General features: G+C 37.4%; 1 protein-coding gene across 5 annotated transcripts in view; it reads right to left on the bottom strand.

Moving 5' to 3' along the window:
• The window catches only part of RUNDC3B (RUN domain containing 3B), a 153,858-nt gene that overhangs the window by 59,441 nt on the left and 78,669 nt on the right, over window positions 1-15,748 (bottom strand). For all 5 annotated transcript variants that reach the window (XM_019443206.2, XM_019443209.2, XM_019443207.2 and 2 more), the window contains 2 exons: window positions 15,648-15,737; window positions 13,286-13,366 (listed from right to left, as the gene is read on the bottom strand). In XM_019443206.2, coding sequence (XP_019298751.1) covers window positions 13,286-13,366; window positions 15,648-15,737 — 171 coding nt within the window. The remainder of the gene's footprint in view (window positions 1-13,285; window positions 13,367-15,647; window positions 15,738-15,748) is intronic.

The following is a 15,748-nucleotide window of genomic DNA, read 5'->3' as shown; positions in this document are numbered from 1 at the left end:
GCTGTATGAATATAGAAAGTTCACAGAATAAATCCTGAGTGGTCATTACAAGTAGAATTTTTTTTTTCCTTTTTTTTCTTTTCTTTTTATTGTATCTATATAAGAAGATGGATGTTAGCTGAACCTACTGTGGTAGTCATTCATTTCACAATGTATGGAAATCAAACCTTAATTCTGTACTCCTTAAACTTCTACAGTGATGTATACCGATTATTTCTCAATAAAAATTGAAAAAAAATCTGTAAAACTGACAAAATGCTTTGGCAAGAATGATTTTAAAATTAAGCCAAAATAAAAGGCTATGAACACAAAAGGCAAAAGGTAACATAACAGAAATGAAAAGAGATTTTAAAAGATATTTAAAGAAATCTCTGAACATCATGACATGTTTGTTTTATTTTAATAAAATATAATTTACCAAAACTGAATCAACAATAGAAAATCGTAATGATTAATAGGACTACCAATGAAATTAAAATAGTAATTTTTTTTTAATTTAAAAAGTAGAAAGCAAAGAGCAATAAGGAAGTTTCTTGTAAGGACAAGGAAGAAAATAAATACTTACATACAATGATTCCAAGGTATACATTACCTCATTAATCCTCATGATAACTCCATGAGGTATTGCTCTACTATTTAACAGATTCACCCAACAATGGAAGACAGTAAGAATAAGAGAAAAGTAGTTTGTTCAACGTCACCCTAGTAAGGGAAACTGGTATTCTATTACAAAATTTTAAAACAATTTTACATTGCCTCCCAACATTTCAATGACTAATAATACTACAGCTGTCTAAAAAAGCTGAATGGCTAAGAAGGTATATTGATGCCAGGTCATGAATGATCTATATGTTTTGCTAACAGTTATTTTAGGCCATGGACAATGAAAAGCTGAAACTCACAAAAGTATCTCTTATTCTAAAGGACACAGAAGTTCTGCAATATTTTTGGTGGGAAAATGATACTTAAGAATTTCAGGAACATTCCAATATTTTGAAGAGCAAAATATTTTTAAAATTTTTATTGAGGCAATGATATAAAAGGAAAAATAGTTTTCCTTTACCGAAAACCTATATAATGCTTTATTATTTATAACTGTTAAACAGACTAAAAATTCTTATCACTCACCTTCTTTATTCCTTTACCTCTAACAATTAAGCACTTATTTTTAATAAGGATATAAAAAGAAGGAAATAATGGACCATAAAGTCTTCAGACTATTTATCTTGTTGAAATTTTAAAGTATCATCTCCTTCAGAGGGCTATTTTTAATCCTGTAAATGAACATGGACAAAAACTAGAAGATATTCATTTAATTTTCAAAACACCTACTTAATGCTTGTCTATTCTTATGCTAAGTACTGTTAAAGCACTGAGGTTTAAGTGTGAGTCAACATAACAGTCTTTGCTTTCTCGGGGTTTACATTCCAGTAGGAGGAGATAAACAAATAATATACCACCTGTTAGACAGCAAGAGTCACTGCAGAAAATAAAGGAGGGAAGAGGCATAGCATGGGTAGGAATATTATTTTAGGTAGGAAGTTCAATGGAGGCTTCATCAGTAAGGGGGTATTAAGCTGGATTTTAGAGAAGAAGTGGGAAATAGACGTGTAAATATCTGAGTGATATTGCATTTGATAGGAAGGACAAAGGCCCTAATGCACAAGTGTGTCTGGTATGCTCAAGGAATTACAAAATGGCCAGGGTTACTGAAGCATGGTAAGTGGGAAGGCAGGTAGTAGGAGATAAGGTCAGAGAGGTACTGGAGGCCAGATCAAATAAGGACCTTGTCTTTTATTTTGAGTTACATGAAAGAAGCTGCTGGAAAAGATATGAGCAGAGGAATGAAATGATCTTTCATTTAAGAAAAATCAGTCTAGCTGTCTATGGAGAATTAACTATAGGAGTCAGAGGTGAAGGCTTGAAGACTTTTGCAAATTTCCAGGTTTGAATTAAGGAGGTAATAGCGGTGGTGCCAAAGGATTTGCTGGTGGATCCTATGTGGATTATGGCAGAGAAAGTTCAATGATGATACCAAAGTTTTGAGCATAAGCAGCCAGAATGACAGAACTACCATTCTTGGAATGGGAATGGCTAAAGGAAGAAAAGTCTGGGAGAGAAATAGGAGTTCTATTTTGTACATGCTCATTTGAGGTGCTTACTACACATCCAAGCGAAGATGGCAAGTTGGCAGCTGGATATATGAGTCTAGAGTTTAGGGCAATGTTCCAGGTAGAAGTGTACATCTGGGAAAGAGTAGCATAAAGATAATATTTAGAGCCACTAAACTGGAGAGTGAGTACAGACAGAAAAGATGATTTGGGACTGATCTCTAAAACAGTCCAACACTTAGAGGTTGGGGAGATGAGGAGAAACGGGGAAGGGGAGTGAGGACGGAGGAAAACTGGAAGAGCATGGTATCAAACAGTGCTCAAAGAAGGTCGAGACAGACAAGGAAATGATTAACCACTGGATTTGACAATGAGACACCACAGCTGACTCTGACAAGAGCACTTTCAGGGGTAAGTATTAAAGCTCAATTTGAATAGTTCAAGAGAGAATGGAGGCAGAACAAAACAAACCTGGGAACACAGTGTTATAATAAAGGAGAGGTGACTGACTGAGAAGTAGCTAGAAGTGACTATGGGGAAAGTTCCTCTGTTTAATTTTTAACATGGGGAAAATAACAACATGCATGTATGCTGTGAGGTGTGGGAAGATACTGAAAAGAGGGGAAATTAGGGGCATCTGGGTGGCTCAGTTGGTTAAGCATTCAACTCTTTGACTTCAGCTCAGGTCATGATCTCACAATTCATGAGTTCAAGCCCTACATTGGACTCTGCGCTGACAGCACAGAGCCTGTTTGGGATTCTGTCTTCCCCTCTCTCTGTCCCTCCTCTGCTTGCCCTCTATCTCTCAAAATAAATAAAATTAAGTAAAAAATTAAAAAAAAAAAAAAGAAAAGAAAAGAGGAAAAATTAATGGAAGAGGACAGAACAACTGTTGGGACAAAAACCTTAACCTAAGAGACAGGATGGGATGTAGTACACAGGTCAAAGAACTGGTCTTCCACAGGCACATGAAAAGATGTTCAATGTCGCTCCTTATCAGGGAAATACAAATCAAAACCACACTCAGATATCACCTCACGCCAGTCAGAGTGGCCAAAATGAACAAATCAGGAGACTATAGATGCTGGAGAGGATGTGGAGAAACGGGAACCCTCTTGCACTGTTGGTGGGAATGCAAATTGGTGCAGCCGCTCTGGAAAGCAGTGTGGAGGTTCCTCAGAAAATTAAAAATAGACCTACCCTATGACCCAGCAATAACACTGCTAGGAATTTACCCAAGGGATACAGGAGTACTGATGCATAGGGGCACTTGTACCCCAATGTTTATAGCAGCACTCTCCACAATAGCCAAATTATGGAAAGAGCCTAATGTCCATCAACTGATGAATGGATAAAGAAATTGCGGTTTATATACACAATGGAATACTACGTGGCAATGAGAAAGAATGAAATATGGCCTTTTGTAGCAACGTGGACGGAACTGGAGAGTGTGATGCTAAGTGAAATAAGCCATACAGAGAAAGACAGATACCATATGTTTTCACTCTTACGTGGATCCTGAGAAACTTAACAGAAACCCATGGGGGAGGGGAAGGAAAAAAAAAAAAAAAGAGGTTAGAGTGGGAGAGAGCCAAAGTATAAGAGACTGTTAAAAACTGAGAACAGGGAGAGAGGGAAGATGGCGGCGTAGGAGGACGCTGGGCTCACCCCGTGTCCTGCTGATCACTTAGATTCCACCTACACCTGCCTAAATAACCCAAAAAACTGCCAGAGGATTAGCAGAACGGAGTCTCCGGAGCCAAGCGCAGATGAGAGGCCCACGGAAGAGGGTAGGAAGGGCGACGAGGCGGTGCGCGCTCCACGGACTGGCGGGAGGGAGCCGGGGCGGAGGGGCGGCTCGCCGGCCAAGCAGAGCCCCCGAGTCTGGCTGGCAAAAGTGGAGGGGCCTGACGGACTGCGTTCCGACAGCAAGCGCAACTTAGCATCTGGGAGGTCATAAGTTAACAGCTCTGCTCAGAAAGCAGGAAGGCTGGAGGACAAAGGGAGGGAGAGCTGCTGAGCCCCCGGACGACAGAGCTCAGTTTGGCGGGGAAAAAAGGCGCTCGCCAGTGCCATCTCCCTCACCCATCCCCCAGCCAAAATCCCAAAGGGAAACAGTTCCTGCCAGGGAACTTGCTTGCTCCACGCAAACACCCAACTCTGTGCTTCTGCGGAGCCAAACCTCCGGCAGCGGATCTGACTCCCTCCTGCTGCCACAGGGCCCCTCCTGAAGTGGATCACCTAAGGAGAAGCGAGCTAAGCCTGCCCCTCCTGCCCCCGTGCACCTTGCCTACCCACCCCAGCTAATACGCCAGATCCCCAGCACCACAAGCCTGGCAGTGTGCAAGTAGCCCAGATGGGCCACGCCACCCCACAGTGAATCCTGCCCCTAGGAGAGGGGAAGAGAAGGCACACACCAGTCTGACTGTGGCCCCAGCGGTGGGCTGGGGGCAGACATCAGGTTGGACTGTGGCCCCGCCCACCAACTCCAGTTATATACCACAGCACAGGGGAAGTGCCCTTCAGGTCCTCACCACTCCAGGGACTATCCAAAATGACCAAACGGAAGAATTCCCCTCAAAAGAATCTCCAGGAAATAACAACAGCTAATGAACTGATCAAAAAGGATTTAAATGAAATAACAGAAAGTGAATTTAGAATAATAGTCATAAAATTAATCGCCGGGCTTGAAAACAGTATAGAGGACAGCAGAGAATCTCTTGCTACAGAGATCAAGGGACTAAGGAACAGTCAGGAGGAGCTGAAAACCGCTTTAAACGAGATGCAAAATAAAACGGAAACGTCCACGGCTCAGATTGAAGAGGCAGAGGAGAAAATAGGTGAACTAGAAGATAAAATTATGGAAAAAGAGGAAGGTGAGAAAAAGAGAGATTAAAAAAAATCCAGGAGTATGAGGGGAAAATTAGAGAACTAAGTGATACACTAAAAAGAAATAATATACGCATAATTGGTATCCCAGAGGAGGAGGAGAGAGGGAAAGGTGCTGAAGGTGTACTTGAAGAAATAATAGCTGAGAACTTCCCTGAACTGGGGAAGGAAAAAGGCAATGAAATCCAAGAGGCACAGAGAACTCCTTTCAGACGTAACTTGAATCGATCTTCTGCACGACATATCATAGTGAAACTGGCAAAATACAAGGATAAAGAGAAAATTCTGAAAGCAGCAAGGGATAAACGTGCCCTCACATATAAAGGGAGACCTATAAGACTCGTGACTGATCTCTCTTTTGAAACTTGGCAGGCCAGAAAGGATTGGCACGATATCTTCAGTGTGCTAAACAGAAAAAATATGCAGCCGAGAATCTTTTATCCAGCAAGTCTGTCATTTAGAATAGAAGGAGAGATAAAGGTCTTCCCAAACAAACAAAAACTGAAGGAATTCGTCACCACGAAACCAGCCCTACAAGAGATCCTAAGGGGGATCCTGTGAGACAAAGTACCAGAGACATCACTACAAGCATAAAACATACAGACATCACAATGACTCTAAACCCGTATCTTTCTATAATAACACTGAATGTAAATGGATTAAATGCGCCAACCAAAACACAGGGTATCAGAATGGATAAAAAAAACAAGACCCATCTATTTGCTGTCTACAAGAGACTCATTTTAGATCTGAGGACACCTTTAGATTGAGAGTGAGGGGATGGAGAACTATTTATCATGCTACTGGAAGCCAAAAGAAAGCTGGAGTAGCCATACTTCTATCAGACAAACTAGACTTTAAATTAAAGGCTGTAACAAGAGATGAACAAGGGCATTATATAATAATTACAGGGTCTATCCATCAGGAAGAGCTAACAATTATAAATGTCTATGCGCCGAATACCGGAGCCCCCAAATATATAAAACAATTACTCATAAACATAAGCAACCTTATTGATAAGAATGTGGTCATTGCAGGGGACTTTAACACTCCACTTACAGAAATAGATAGATCATCTAGACACACGGTCAATAAAGAAACAAGGGCCCTGAATGATACATTGGATCAGATGGACTTGACACATATATTTAGAACTCTGCATCCCAAAGCAACAGAATTTACTTTCTTCTCGAGTGCACATGGAACATTCTCCAAGATAGATCATATACTGGGTCACAAAACAGCCCTTCATAAGTTTACAAGAATTGAAATTATACCATGCATACTTTCAGACCACAATGCTATGAAGCTTGAAATCAACCACAGGAAAAAGTCTGGAAAACCTCCAAAAGCGTGGAGGTTAAAGAACACCCTACTAACGAATGAGTGGGTCAACCAGGCAATTAGAGAAGAAATTAAAAAATATATGGAAACAAACGAAAATGAAAATACAACAATCCAAACGCTTTGGGATACAGCGAAGGCTGTCCTGAGAGGAAAATACATTGCAATCCAGGCCTATCTCAAGAAACAAGAAAAATCCCAAATACAAAATCTAACAGCACACCTAAAGGAAATAGAAGCAGAACAGCAAAGACAGCCTAAACCCAGCAGAAGAAGAGAAATCATAAAGATCAGAGCAGAAATAAACAGTATAGAATCTAAAAAAACTGTAGAGCAGATCAACAAAACCAAGAGTTGGTTTTTTGAAAAAATAAACAAAATTGACAAACCTCTAGCCAGGCTTCTCAAAAAGAAAAGGGAGATGACCCAAATAGATAAAATCATGAATGAAAATGGAATTATTACAACCAATCCCTCAGAGATACAAACAATTATCAGGGAATACTATGAAAAATTATATGCCAACAAATTGGACAACCTGGAAGAAATGGACAAATTCCTAAACACCCACACTCTTCCAAAACTCAATCAGGAGGAAATAGAAAGCTTGAACAGACCCATAACCAGCGAAGAAATTGAATCGGTTATCAAAAATCTCCCAACAAATAAGAGTCCAGGACCAGATGGCTTCCCAGGGGAGTTCTAGCAGACGTTTAAAGGAGAGATAATACCTATCCTTCTCAAGCTATTCCAAGAAATAGAAAGGGAAGGAAAACTTCCAGACTCATTCTATGAAGCCAGTATTACTTTGATTCCTAAACCAGACAGAGACCCAGTAAAAAAAGAGAACTACAGGCCAATATCCCTGATGAATATGGATGCAAAAATTCTCAATAAGATACTAGCAAATCGAATTCAACGGCATATAAAAAGAATTATTCACCATGATCAAGTGGGATTCATTCCTGGGATGCAGGGCTGGTTCAACATTCGCAAATCAATCAACGTGATACATCACATTAACAAAAAAAAGAGAAGAACCATATGATCCTGTCAATCGACGCAGAAAAGGCCTTTGACAAAATCCAGCACCCTTAATAAAAACCCTTGAGAAAGTCGGGATAGAAGGAACATACTTAAAGATCATAAAAGCCATTTATGAAAAGCCCACAGCTAACATCATCCTCAACGGGGAAAAACAGAGCTTTTTCCCTGAGATCAGGAACACGACAGGGATGCCCACTCTCACCGCTGTTGTTTAACATAGTTTTGGAAGTTCTAGCATCAGCAATCAGACAACAAAAGGAAATCAAAGGCATCAAAATTGGCAAAGATGAAGTCAAGCTTTCACTTTTTGCAGATGACATAATAGTATACATGGAAAATCCGACAGACTCCACCAAAAGTCTGCTAGAACTGATACATGAATTCAGCAAAGTTGCAGGATACAAAATCAATGTACAGAAATCAGTTGCATTCTTATACACTAACAATGAAGCAACAGAAAGACAAATAAAGAAACTGATCCCATTCACAATTGCACCAAGAAGCATAAAATACCTAGGAATAAATCTAACGAAAGATGTAAAAGATCTGTATGCTGAAAACTATAGAAAGCTTATGAAGGTAATTGAAGAAGATATAAAGAAATCGAAAGACATTCCCTGCTCATGGATTGGAAGAATAAATATTGTCAAAATGTCAATACTACCCAAAGCTATCTACGCATTCAATGCAATCCCAATCAAAATTGCACCGGCATTCTTCTCGAAGCTAGAACAAGCAATCCTAAAATTCATATGGAACCACAAAAGGCCCCGAATAGCCAAAGTAATTCTGAAGAAGAAGACCAAAGCACGAGGCATCACAATCCCAGACTTTAGCCTCTACTACAAAGCTGTAATCATCAGGACAGCATGGTATTGGCACAAAAACAGACACAGAGACCAATGGAATAGAATAGAAACCCCAGAACTAGACCCACAAACCTATGGCCAACTCATCTTTGACAAAGCAAGAAAGAACACCCAATGGAAAAAAGACAGTCTCTTTAACAAATGGTGCTGGGAGAACTGGACAGCAACATGCAGAAGATTGAAACTAGACCACTTTCTCACACCATTCACAAAAATAAACTCAAAATGGATAAAGGACCTGAATGTGAGACAGGAAACCATCAAAACCTTAGAGGAGAAAGCAGGAAAAGACCTCTCTGACCTCAGCCGTAGCAATCTCTTACTCGACACATCCCCAAAGGCAAGGGAATTAAAAGCAGAAGTGAATTACTGGGACCTTATGAAGATAAAAAGCTTCTGCACAGCAAAGGAAACAACCAACAAAACTAAAAGGCAACCAACGGAATGGGAAAAGATATTTGCAAATGACATATCGGACAAAGGGCTAGTATCCAAAATCTATAAAGAGCTCACCAAACTCCACACCCGAAAAACAAATAACCCAGTGAAGAAATGGGCAGAAAACATGAATAGACACTTCTCTAAAGAAGACATCCGGATGGCCAACAGGCACATGAAAAGATGTTCAACGTCGCTCCTCATCAGGGAAATACAAATCAAAACCACACTCAGATATCACCTCACGCCAGTCAGAGTGGCCAAAATGAACAAATCAGGAGACTATAGATGCTGGAGAGGATGTGGAGAAACGGGAACCCTCTTGCACTGTTGGTGGGAATGCAAATTGGTGCAGCCGCTCTGGAAAGCAGTGTGGAGGTTCCTCAGAAAATTAAAAATAGACCTACCCTATGACCCAGCAATAGCACTGCTAGGAATTTATCCAAGGGATACAGGAGTACTGATGCATAGGGGCACTTGTACCCCAATGTTTATAGCAGCACTCTCCACAATAGCCAAATTATGGAAAGAGCCTAAATGTCCATCAACTGATGAATGGATAAAGAAATTGCGGTTTATATACACAATGGAATACTACGTGGCAATGAGAAAGAATGAAATATGGCCTTTTGTAGCAACGTGGATGGAACTGGAGAGTGTTATGCTAAGTGAAGTAAGTCATACAGAGAAAGACAGATACCATATGTTTTCACTCTTATGTGGATTCTGAGAAACTTAACAGAAGTCCGTGGGAGAGGAGAAGGAAAAAAAAAAAAAAAAAAAAAGAGATTAGAGATGGAGAGAGCCAAAGCATAAGAGACTCTTAAAAACTGAGAACAAACTGAGGGTTGATGTGGGGTGGGACGGAGGGGAAAGTGGGTGATGGGTGTTGAGGAGGGCACCTTTTGGGATGAGCACTGGGTGTTGTATGGAAACCAATTTGACAATAAATTTCATATATTAAAAAAATAATAAAAAAAAAAGAACCTGATTACAACCTTGTGAAACCCTATGCAGAGCACCTAGGTAAGCAATGCCTGGACCCCTGACTCATGGAAACTGTGAGATAATAAATATGTGTGGTATTAAGCTGCTAAAAAAAAATAAATAAAAAAAAATAAAATAAAAATAAAAACTGAGAGCAAACTGAGGGTTGATGGGGAGTGGGAGGGAGGGGAGGGTGGGGGATGGGTATTGAGGAGGGCACCTTTTGGGATGAGCACTGGGTGTTGTATGGAAACCAATTTGACAATAAATTTCATATATTGGAAAAAAAAGTATAAAATAATAATAACATAAAAAAAAAAAGAACTGGTCTTCCGTAGCAAAATGATTACTTTATTCCTACAAGAGGCAGAATGTATGGGATAGAATGTCTAAGAAGGGCAATTAACAGCATACATGAGTTAACAGTCTCTTTAAGTCAGCAATTTTGTTTGTAGAAATTTGCCTCTTTAAGGATATAGTCATGTTTAAGTACGAAGACTTAGTTATAAGAATGCTTATGGCAACATTATATTGAGAAGTACAAAACTGAAGGCATCATAAGACACCAACTATCATTAGCTACTGGACTTTTCAGGCCTAAAATCTATTTAAGAAAAAATGTTTAAAAGATGTTTAAAGTTTTATCAAGCAGTAACTCAGAAAAACTGAGTTTTCTCAATGATACACAATCTAAAAGCCAGTTTTATATGAAATCTGTTTTAGGATGTTTTCTATTAACATATTTCATATATTTAGCTTCAGAAGGATAACACTTCATTTACAGAGACTAATAGCTAATAAACATTTTTTAGAAGTTCAGCTTCGCCAGCAAATAAATGCAAATTAAAACAATAGGGAAAAAAACCCAATAGGATATTATTTTCCACTTGTACAACTGGCCACATTTTTAATACTTAGTTGGCAATGGTGGGAAGCAAGCAATCTCACATATTGCCTATACAAACTTAACTAGTATGGCCTCTTTGGAGTGCAATTTGATAGCATATTTCAAAAGCTTTAATAATACATGTGCTATTTATCCCAGAAATTTTACTTCCACTTTAACTTAAAGAAATAATCATGGTCTATATAAAAGAAGTAGTTACAAGGTTATTAACTGCAAAAGTGCATACGACAGTGACAACTAACTGAATGTATCCTAAAGGTCCAACAATAATTATGTAAAAATACTGTAAGATAATGAAATTCTATTCACTTAGGGAAATGATGTTGTGGAAGGATGGTTAATGACATGCAAGAATCTTCATTATACAGTATTAAGGGAAAGAAGTACTACATGTACATTATAATTCCATGTTAAAGAAAAAGATAAGGCTGGAAAGCTACCCATCAAAATGTTAATGCCTCTAGCAGCTGCTTCTTAAAGGTAAGATTTTGAGTGACTTAAGTTTTCCTCTATCTACCTATCTTTATTTTCTAGTTTTTCTATAATGAATATGTATTACTTACCAAATAAATTTGAGTGGTGATGCACTCAGACTCACCATCAGAATGTATTACTTATCAAATAAATTAAAAGCAGTAATTTTGTTAAGGATATATTTTTAGTTTCTTAAAATTAGAAACCTAATAAACGTTTTTTTTTATTTGTCTAATATAGGTATATTTTGTGGAAGCAACTGACTGTTTACAATATTGGTTCTTTATGATAATCAAGACTGTTTACATATTTCTAAAAAGAAGACCTCCATTATCAGTAATGCTAACTTATTTATGACAAGGTGGAATTGGTACTTCCCTTCTCATTTCAGTGTCCTTTTTATAATAAGATAGTAGAAATCCCTCAGCGTATGAAGGAGAGGAAGCTAGACATACAAGTTTGGATTAGTGCATCAAAGAAAGACAGTTGCATAAAGATGCGGACAAAAAGTGGTTAAGCAAGTTGGAGGCAGAGAGCATTTATCATTAAACTCATTCTGAGGGGACCACCTGAGAAAGTTCCATCATTGTATTTTTAAGTGTTGCAGTAATTACTATAGTCTCTTATGTATGTAGGAGAGAAAAATTAGTATTCACATTCATCTTTATATTTTAAAGTCACTTCCTAAATCATTACAAATAGCCTTTCTACCTACTTGTCAATGGCCAAACTCCTATGTCCAGCTGTCATCTTGCTCTTTAATTCCAGACCTGTGGCCCACTCTGCACAAACTAGCTGTGTGTTTAGACAATCTACTTAAGCTCTCTATGTTTCAGTTTTCTCATTTATAAAATTAGCTTTTGAGGATTAAATGAGTTAATAGAAGGAAAGCACTTTGAATAATGCCTGATATACAATAAGCATTCAATATTATTAGCATTCTTTCTACTAGTATTATTTTTGAACTACTCTCTTCAAAAATGTCCTGAAATCTAATATACCCAAAACAGTATAATTTTATGCCTGTTCAAAATTCTTGCTGTATTTGGTTTTTAGATGTAAAGTACTAGAATTATCACTTTCCCCAAGTGATCCACTTACTCAAGTTAGAAATCTTGGTACCATAAGACTGTGTTACTACTCCTTCACCACCTAAAGTATCTTCACACTCCTACCTCTCACATAGGGACTTCTCTCACTAGATGATGATTATCCTGGTGACAGGGACTATATTATTATTTTCAGCATTTCATGAATTGCCCTTACTGTTGACATCTGTGTATCCCTGGCAGCTGGTAAAGTTTCTTTCCTACATTAGATCCCCAATAAATGCATCTTCCAGTGTGCGTGTGTGTGTATGTACATTACATATATACCTATAATACTCTCTTTCTGTTTCCCTTAAAGCTTTAGCTTGATCATAACACTTTTAAAGTATATAATCATTCTATTCAGGAAGCCAATTATGTAATCATACCTTCAAAAAATTTACAGATATCATCTGATTAATTTTCAATGCTGGTGAGATTGTAGGAAATTCTTAACTCTCATACAATACTAGTATTAAGATAAATTGGTACAGACTGTTTTAAAAAGACACACTTTAAGAGCCATAAAATTTTTCATTGTATTTGCCTGAATAACTCGGTAAATTCACAGCAGAAACAAAAAGAAAACTGATTTGCAAAAACATTCATTATCCTTTCCTCTATAATGGAAAACAATCTGAATGATGAATTATAATTTTGAACTCTCAATGGACTATTATAGAGCTATCAAAGTTATTATTATAATGATGATAGCAACAGAAATACATGATGTTTTCTAAAAACTACGCTGAAATTACAACTATGTAAAAAGTTTAAACACATTGGAGTCTGCAAATGGAGTCTGTATTTTTGAATAATTTCTGATACTAAAATAAAAGCAATTTTAATCAGATGAATATATTACACAAGACATTAAACTATAAGTTAATATTTATTTTTTCTCTTTTTTTTTATTTTAGAGAGCACTCACAAGTAGGGAAGAGGGGTAGAGGGAAAGAGAGAGAATCTTAAGCAGGCTCCACATTCACCACAGAGGCCAGTGTGGGGCTCAATCCAACAACCCTGGGATCATGACCTAAGCTGAAATCAAGAGTTGGACGTTCCACTGACTGAACCACCCAGGTGCCCCTAAATTAAGATTTCAATAACATATTTCAAAACGTCATATACCTCTGGGTAAACTTCAAATATGGTGTGTAGTCTATTACAGCAGGAAAGTTTCCATCCAATCCCTCTCCCTTGAGGCAGAAGCTAAGAAACAAATAAATATGTCACATAATACATCAAACCTTTAAATTGGCATTAAGCATTATAAACAATCTCTGGTTCGAGACATTTGTTTCATCAAATTGTAGGTAAATTTTTTATTCATATTTTAGATGTTACTTGTTACAAATAAACACCTCAATAAAGATACTCTGCGTTCAATACCAATGACAAAGGACTGCACAATACATTCTAACCTGAATATATCATGCAAAAGAAAAATTTTCTGAGAAATCTGTTCAAACGTTATTTGACTATTTTAGTCTTCACTGGATTTTTTTTTTTTTTAACGTTTTTTATTTATTTTTGGGACAGAGAGAGACAGAGCATGAACGGGGGAGGGGCAGAGAGAGAGGGAGACACAGAATCGGAAACAGGCTCCAGGCTCCGAGCCATCAGCCCAGAGCCTGACGCGGGGCTCGAACTCACAGACCGCGAGATCGTGAGATCGTGACCTGGCTGAAGTCGGTCGCTTAACCGACTGCGCCACCCAGGCGCCCCTTCACTGGATTTTTAAAGACATCATTAGAGGATTTTTCAAATGAAGACTTGTTCATGTTTTCATACAAATTCTTAGATGCCGCTGACTGTATTTTTAAAAGATTTAACTAATTAGAAGATGACAGTTTTTTAAACTATGAATAAGTGAAAGGGCCTGGGTCTTAGACCTAAAAAGAAAGCTAAAAAAAATCCATTTGATCGTCAGTCAATCCTTTTTGAGGCCATGGCAACAGGAAAGGTTGCTACTTGCCCAAAGTCATACCAGGAGTCACATAAAGCCAGTAAAAAAACTCTAGACCTCTGGTCTCCCAATCCAGTAATCTTTGTTTTGTATGATGGTGTATCCAATAGGATAATAAAAAAAGTGTTTAGTTTTATGGTCACTGTTATTAAAAAAGTACATCTACTAGGAACATAAACAAGAACATTTACAAGATGTAGGTGGATCTTTCAAAAAACAAATTATTCTATGAACTCCTATGTTCTGATTTCTTTGGGAAGTCTGCCTATTGAAATTCCATTTTCAAATGTTAATATCAAGAGTATCGTGGTATTGCTCCATACTTTTTCATGCTTGAATAAGGAGTGAGCCAAAGTGGCAATACTTTATAAGGGCTTTCCTTCATTTACAGAAATATTACTAATGTATCTTTAAGACATTTGCTTTCAGCTGATCATACAGTATCAATGGGTTACAACAAACCAAGAGTTCACATTCTTATCCCAAGTTTTCTTTTTGCACCAAAAAACAGAAATGTAAAGGATTCAGACAGAACCAGCAGGATGACAGGTGAAAAATTAATACACTTAGAAGGATCAAAAAGACAACCTCCATATGGCATCTATCATTTTTGTATTCTAAACAATTAAGCTAATAACCTAATACTACTTTATTAAATTTTAAACAGAGGAAAGTTATACTGACAAAATGAAAATATTTTGAAAAGGAAGTGATTTGCTAAAAAAAAAAAAAAGGTACCCTCAGTGGAAATGAGCAGCATTATATTTCTATTAAAGATCTAACAGTAGATTTTCATTTAAGTTTTATACTTATTTTGTTGACACTCTTGGATTTTAACTGATATTTTTCAATAAAATTGTAATATTTCCATTAATCTTATGTTTGAATTGTTATAAACAAACTTTTTATTTTTAGCATAATGTAAAATCTTAGATCAATTAAAGAATACAAAAAGATACTTCCATGAATATATGAAAACTTACATTTACATTTTTAGAACTTATACTCTTAGTCTGAAATAAATTCATCTTGTTGATGATAGAAGCAAATATTAACAATATTTCTGATGGCCCAGATATATAATATAAACACAAGATACCAAACACATCATGCCAGGAGTTTTTTATTTCAACGCATGAGATCATGAAAATCTTTCTGGCTTTCCATCTACTTTCAGTGCATCTTTTCATTTTATAGCAGTAGCTGAAAAATACTAAGAGATAAGATCCAAAAACTTCCTTCAGGGCTACAAGGGTACATAATCTTTTGCTGGGGAGATATAGTCTAAGATTTGCCCAAACTACAGAACAAACATGTCAGTTAAATCCTTAACTTTGAGACAGTCTCTTTGCTGAGAGCAAACCCAGTTAGAAAGCTGATGTTACTGGAAAGGGAACGACATGAATCAAATATCAATATTCAGCTGTGTGCTTTACTTCTTATTAGCAAACCAAGAATAAAAGCTAAGTAGAAACTGGTATGAGGTAGAATAATTTAAAACCTGAATACATTTAGACTGAGTACCTGAAATCAATGGCATTGAGTCCAAGCAGCATGCCAGCAAGCATATTTGCTTCCTCGCCCAAGACAATTGCTCCATCGTCATAAAATCGCCTATAAAATGA

The sequence above is a fragment of the Panthera pardus genome, unplaced genomic scaffold, assembly GCF_024362965.1.
Source record: "Panthera pardus isolate Hobbes unplaced genomic scaffold, ASM2436296v1 HiC_scaffold_8, whole genome shotgun sequence".
Lineage (NCBI taxonomy): Eukaryota > Metazoa > Chordata > Mammalia > Carnivora > Felidae > Panthera > Panthera pardus.
This window is presented reverse-complemented; position numbering and strand designations above follow the sequence as displayed.